Source organism: Gavialis gangeticus, unplaced genomic scaffold (genome assembly GCF_001723915.1).
Source record: "Gavialis gangeticus isolate Ggan-Ray unplaced genomic scaffold, GavGan_comp1, whole genome shotgun sequence".
NCBI classification, from domain to species: domain Eukaryota; kingdom Metazoa; phylum Chordata; order Crocodylia; family Gavialidae; genus Gavialis; species Gavialis gangeticus.
Window position 1 is genome coordinate 6,487,836 of NW_017729018.1, and position 6,853 is coordinate 6,494,688.

General features: G+C 51.1%; 1 protein-coding gene across 1 annotated transcript in view; it reads left to right on the top strand.

Annotated features, from left to right (window-relative positions):
• The window catches only part of IZUMO4 (IZUMO family member 4), a 16,590-nt gene that overhangs the window by 8,781 nt on the left and 956 nt on the right, over window positions 1–6,853 (top strand). The window contains exons 4-10 of the mRNA XM_019513133.1: window positions 684–710; window positions 1,041–1,116; window positions 1,389–1,436; window positions 2,633–2,647; window positions 3,738–3,785; window positions 4,480–4,497; window positions 6,261–6,283. Coding sequence (XP_019368678.1) covers window positions 684–710; window positions 1,041–1,116; window positions 1,389–1,436; window positions 2,633–2,647; window positions 3,738–3,785; window positions 4,480–4,497; window positions 6,261–6,283 — 255 coding nt within the window. The remainder of the gene's footprint in view (window positions 1–683; window positions 711–1,040; window positions 1,117–1,388; window positions 1,437–2,632; window positions 2,648–3,737; window positions 3,786–4,479; window positions 4,498–6,260; window positions 6,284–6,853) is intronic.

Sequence of the window (6,853 nt, forward strand, 5' to 3'; positions counted from 1 at the left end):
GTTGCAGAAGGCCATAATCGAAAGTGAGCTTTTCCCGGTTCCTTTGCCCAAGGTCAGGCCGTGGGACGAGGTTCCAGTTGCCCACACCTTTGGGTGGGTGGTTGTGGGGGTAAACAGGGAGGGAAATAGTGCAAGGGGCAAGACTGAAATTGGGGAAATGATCAGGTTTGTTCGGCTTATTAGAGTGAGGGCCAGAGTCCATGGTCAGTGCAAAGACCTTAGTCTGAGTGCCAGGCAGTTGTGGTGCAGGGGGAGGAAGGGAGGGAGGGCAGGCTTGGGGGAAGGGTGACCCAGTGGTTAGCGCCCTAACCTAGGACTTCTGTCTCAGTTCCTATTAGTGCCAGAGGTGCCATGCCCTTAGGGCCTGTCTGCGCTGCCATGCAGAGGTGCAAGGGCAGCTCACATAGCCCTGCCCAAGCTGCCGTTAGCCAAGCCGGCTCAGGTGGCAAAACCTGTAGCTGCTGGTAACACAGACTGGGAGATGAGACCTGTCCGGGGCATGGGCTGGCTCATCTGGTCTGAGCTCCATGCTGCCACCACTACCCCATTAAGTACCTGTCCAGCTAGATTATATTGGTGAGGTAGGCACCACACATAGATAGTGCCTTTAGTGCAGGCTGTTGAGGGAGAGAAGATGAAACAAAGGCTCTTCTCTCCTGATCGGCTCTCTCTGCTTTCCCTAGGCAGAATGAAGTGCGAGCGGCACTGCGGTAAGTGAAAGGAGTTCATTGCTAATGATCTAGATTGGGGCCTCCACTCAGCAACCTCCCTTGGAGGTAGCCCAAGCAGGGCCATGGTGACCCCTAAGACCCAGGCTGGGAATCCCTGACCCAGCCAGTGGCACAGGGGTGAATCCGCAGGTCACCCAGGGTGAATCCACTCCTGGCTGCCCAAGTCAGTGACACGTCTGTGCTGATTTCCACAGGGCAGAGGCGTGAGCCCACCCTGCTCAGCTCCAGCTGAGCCAGATGTTATTGCATAGCAAATACTTGTCATCAGGGTCTATCTTGCTCAGTGACTTTCCTTTTTGTATGCTGCAGGAATTGCCCAGTATGACACGGTCTCATGCACAACCTGCGACTTCTCCACAACGCCCTGCTTTGGATATAACTGCGAGTAGGGAGCACTTTTTATATGGAGCATGCGTCCGAGTGAAAATTGCCCGGCAACCCGCCCCGGCCTTTGCCCAGCTATAGCCATAATTGTCTAAGCAGGGGGAGAGGAAATTAATATTCAATAAGAACAGAGCATTACACATGCTGGGGATTAGCCAGGTGCTTTCTGTTTCCCCTGCACCAACAGACAAACACTCCCTAGCAATGTCCCTACCTGCAACTCTAAGCATCTTTCATCCGCGGGCGTATTCACAGCCTCTCTTTCTTTGCTAGGTCATCGGAGGAGTGGCAAGAGGCTCTGAAAAGCCTTTTTGCCTACATGTAAGTGCCATTTCAGCACTCAGCTGTGCAGGCCAGTTTCTAAGGCTGTGTCTGCACTAGGAGAGAAAAGATTTAATGTGTTATGCACACAGCGTTGTCTTAGAAAACACAGACCCTTCAGAGCAAGGATTGGGCTTGTGCTGTTAATTCATCCCATGGGGTTTTGATCAGCTTCCAATATAGGACCCTGATCCTGTAACCTTTGCTCATGTGAGCAAGTGTGTAAACTGGAATGACTCCAAGGCCGGGTATTTGCAGAAATGCTCGTCAAGCCATAAGTTTCAGACTCAGCAGTTTGCAGGGGGTGCAGCAGGGCAGGAAACTGGTCCGCGAACCTACCTTTAAACCTTTTGGTCCCATCTAAGGGTTCAAGTGCATGGGGTCAGGTTGTTGCTCTGAGGTCTCCTCACAGCATGGGCACAGAGTGGCAGTAGGGTAGTGGTGGCTGCTTGCTTGCCCTGTTACCAAGAACGTGGAGCTGTGACACTATCTGGAGTCCCGGGTCTAGTTTTGGGCCCCCCACTGCAGAAAGGATGTGGATAAATTGGAGAAAGTCCAGAGGAGGGTGACAAAAATAGTGTGAACGCTGGGGGACATGACTTACGAGGAAAGCCTGGGGGAACTAGGCTTAGTCAGTCTAGAGAATAGAAGATGGAGAGAGGATTTAGTAGCAGCCTTCAACTCTCTGCAGGGGTGGTCCAAAGAGGATGGAGCTGGACTGTTCTCAGTGGGGGCAGATGATGAACAGGGAGCAATGGGCTCAAGTTGCAGCAAGGGACATTTAGGTTAGATATTTGGATGAATTTTCTCACTAGGAGGGTAGTAAAACACTGGAACCAGTTACCCAGAGAGGTGGTGGAAGCTCCATCCTTAGAGATTTTCAAAACCCGGCTAGACAAAACCTGGGCTGGGATGACGTAGTTGGGGCTGGTCCTGCTTTGAGCAGGGAGTTGGACTAGATGTGACCTCCTGAGGTCCCTCCCATATGGGGTAACAAGGTAGCTGGGAAGGCAGCTTTGGGGTGTCTGTGCCCTCTGCTCAGGCTGGTCCTGTGCTGGGCACCTCCCAGCCTCCTTGCATAAAGCCAGGAGTCCCAGAGCAGGACAAGGTGAGAAAAAGCCATTGAGCTGCTGGGGGAATTCCTGCAGGTCTATTTTCATTGTGGTTTTTTTTCCTTTCACTCTTTTCTTTTTCAGAAAAAATATCCCTACGTAAGTTGGCCATTTCACTGATGGTTGCAAATCCACAGTAACCCCAGAAAAATCAGTGGCATTATGCCGGGGTAAGCGAGATCCAAATGGAGTGCCTGCTCAGGAAGGAGGTGCTGTATCGCCCAGGGGGCTGGCAACCCAGGCTGGGATTCATTGTGATAAGGGTCTGGCAGCAAAGAGGGCCTTCGATCAGAAGACAAGAGGGAGGGTCCATTGCGTAGGACTGGGGAGTTGTGGGTTCAAGTCTCTCCTCCCTGTGTGATCTGGGAAATCTGCCTGGTTGCTTTGTGCTTCAGCAATAACAGGACCTAAGGGACCCAGAGTGACCGAGCACACACTGGCAGGTCCTCAGGGATGCAGAAATAAGGCCATGATAGGTAATAGGCTCTAGGACCCATGAAAAGTCCTTTGCAAATGTATGGCTCCAACGATGCTGGAGGCTTTGGCTGCACATATAGTTGATCTTAAGCCCCTAGGGAATTTCCAAACCTAAGCAGGTGCAGTAATGTAACTGTCCAGCTGTTTCCCTGGCGGGTGGAGGCGTGCCCAGCACTTCCAAAGAAAACAGCGGGCTTGCATCTCCCTGCCCTCATCTCGTCTGCCTGAAGGGGAACGGTTGGAAGTTTCCCCTCCAAGCAGAGGGGGAACTTGCTACCTCTGGCTGTTCCCTGGACCTCTGAAGTGGGAGGGTGGTGTGGAAAGAAGCATCACTGCCCCTGTCCTACCCAGAAAAGATGTGCAGATGTTGGTCCCCTTGAGGTGACAGGGTCTGCCTCTGCTGGCCGTCAGCTGTTTGAATGCCTGGGCATTAAACAGCTGCAGTCAGCAAGATCTCCTGCAGGCACACAGCTCCAAACGGAGCATCACGCTAGGCCCGAGTGGATGAGAAGCCCCCGGCTTAGGACTCAGCCTCCAATCCTGGCTGGGGAGTTCATCCAAGCAACCGCCCTTCTCCTGGGCGAGGAATGGAGGGGTGGGCTGGAGCTGCTCCTGGGGACGTATAAGTGCCTATTGCAGCAATGCATTCAGCACGCTGCTTTCTGCACAGCAGCTCTCCGGCAGGTCATCTCAGCTTTTATTTTCTAATCAGGAAATCGGAAGACTGGGCCGTTACCTTGAGACGAATCCCTGGCTTCCAGTGAGTGTTGCTTTCTCTTTCTCTTGCTTCGAGAGGCCGGGCCTTCCCCGCAGGCAGTCTGGGGAGCCATCCGCCAGGGGAATCCCAGGCTCTGGGCCCGTATGTCACTGCAGATGTGAGGGTACAACCAGCCCATTAGAAAAGCGGGCCTGATTCAGAAAGGCACTTAACTTCCATCCCCAACTTCTCACTGGATGGACAGGTCCTTTAATGTTCAGCACCATGGACCAGGAATCGGCTCCTGTTGGCAGCCGTGTCCCCATGCGGTGCTTTGAATAACCACTTGCTTTGGGACCTGGGAGTGGGGTGGTGCCTTTTTTAGCCCAGCCTGCCCAGACTCTTTAATCTTTGTGATGATTGTAGAGTCCGGATGACCAGCGGTGAAAGCACATGCCGCCGGGGGTCAGAGGTTTAAGAGAAGCCCAGCTCTGCCACTGACTGGCCACGTGACCTGTGGGCTGTCACCTCTCTCCATTCCTTGTGCGTCTGGATCCTATTCTGAACAAATGACTTGTGTGCGCACCTTGCACAAGGGAGCCTCACACTTGTTTAGGGCACAGGCTTTGCTGCAGTCCTACGATCCTGTTTTAGTGACAGCAAGGCCATGTTCTGATTCTGAAGGACAGCGGGTAGGGTATGGCTTCATTGCTGGGGTATCGCACCACTCTCTAACAACCAACTCTCTGTCTTTCAGCAACTGCTCATCCACCAGGTAAGCGCGCACGACGGAGAGCAATGGATCATTTTATTTTGAGGTGTAACCAGCTTCCTGATCACTCAGAGTGCTGCGCTGCACAGGGAGGCTTTCCCTGGCTGCTCTCAGCACTGCCTGCCTGCGGTGATTCCTTGTTTGCCGCTTCGTGGGTTAGTTTTTTAAGATGAGACAGAGGAGGAAATGTTATAGCTAGATGGTTTTCATTCCCCCATCCCACATATATATAATATGTGCATGTGTGTATCAATACATACATACATATACATATACATATATATACACACACACACACACACACATATATGTACACACCTACATAGCCCACCCCCCAGGGTGCATATAAAACCAGTGGTTCTCAACCTTTTTGACACAAGGCACCCTTCCATAACTTTTGTGAACTGAGTGGCACCCAATTTAAAAAGCATTACAGTGCTTATCGCCTTGCAGAGGGGCCAGGCAGAGTGGGTAGAGGATGATCCAGGCTGGGACAAGCCTGTGATTATCTACTTATCACCTTATACCGCACTGATCTCCTCAGGGGCACTACGGTTGAAAATCACGAATACAGACAAATTCAGCAACACTAAAACCTGGGAATTCACGTCCAAAAAGTTGCGATTTTACCTTTAGGTGAAAATCTCAGAAATTCCAAACTGTTGAGCGCTCCCTCCCCCTGCCCCCAACATTGTTTCACTAGTTAAAGCATTTTAACTTTTATTCTATTTATTGAAAATGCCCCCTAGCTGTACTAAAAGGGCTAACTGAGCAAGCAAAACAGTGTTGGACTGGGCACAATTCTGACTTTTTTATTTGCCAAAAACTTTCCTTTGACCCAAAATATTTTCTGCATTTCAATCACAAGTAAACCCCAAATCTCTCAGGCCCCAGGCCTCTAGTGCTGGGCTGGGCTGTTCTCAGATCAGCATCTCCTTTCATCAGCCATTAACAAACTCCCTTGTCCCTTCAGCTTCCTGCCCTTCAGGCCTAATTTCACTCACGAGTCTGTTGCAAGTATTTTGCAGTCGGTAGCAGTTCCTATGTCTGCAGGGAAGCAGAAAGGGAGGCAGGAGATTATCCCTTGGGAGCTAAGGTTCAGAGCTGCCCAAGTGTTGGAGTCCCTGGTACATGAAGACTCAAAGCCCCAGCAGTCTATACTGTGGGGGTGCAACAAAACCAACATGGGAACAAAATCATGCTATGAGCATCATGGGGTATTGAACGTGGCCCCTGAGGCCCTTAGCTTGAAAACCTCACCCTCACGCTTCAGCCATGCCCTTGCTTTGCTATAAAGGTGCATCAAGGGGCTAAATGACCCACCAGCAGAGGCAAACAAAGAGCAGGCTGGGTTCAGGGCTTGCCCCCAGGGCTATGGACACAGCTTATGCAACTTTTAATTTCTTGTTGACTTTTTCTCATGCTCCCAGCATCAAGGCGTCCTGCCGGAAACAGAATCTTCTGCATAACCACATTAAGATTTCCCTCCCAGACCCCCCAGTCTGTGTGGGTCTTAGCACCATGAGCCAATAGAGCAGCAACAGCAGCAGTTACTTATTGGCACCCGTCAGAGCAGGGCTGGCTTGATGTTAGGCCCCTGCCAAGGCGAGCAGGAACTCAAGGCTCTATACATTGTTTTCTGCATAGCCGATGCTAGCTGCTGCCCATTTAGCCGAGAAGCAGGCAACCTTTCAGGTTCAGCAGGATTTTGTTTGCTACTAAAACTATATAATCTTACTCTGGATTTTTATCTTGCTTCCCTACAGCCCAGCAACACTCAACTTTGAAAGTAAGATGGCTTTTCTTCTGGCTTCAGGGGGAAGGAGGATAGCAGGCTTTACTGGGGCAAGTCAGCATTTCGGCTCCCCTGCCTCTGAGTCCCACGGGGAGTAGCATAGACAGCATTTTAGCCATGGAGTACGTGCATCAGTGGCAGTACCTAAAACAGAGCCAAATACAAAGGGTGGCAGCCCAGGGTGGCAAGTGGCTTCCAGTGTGGCTAATGCACTTGAATGTATTAATCTCCATCATGCAATGGAAGATGCAGCTTGCAGACGTCCGAACAGGAAAGCGGGGGTTCTCTTTTGATAGCCTGAAAAGGTAGCCACCTGCTTTTACGCTGTTTGTTGGGGCCTTACCTGTAGCTGACATCTATAGAAGCAGCAGGTGGAGAAACGGGAAAAAGGAGGTATTTCAAAAGAGAGGAATTAAACTGCACAACTGAGCAGGAGCTGGAACTGGCACACATGGAACAATGTCTGGAAGATACAAGCTGTATTTCCAGTGCAGAGAAGTTGGCAAGCCCTCCCCCCTTCCATAGTTTCATAGTAGGTAGGATCGGAAGGGACCTGAGCAGATC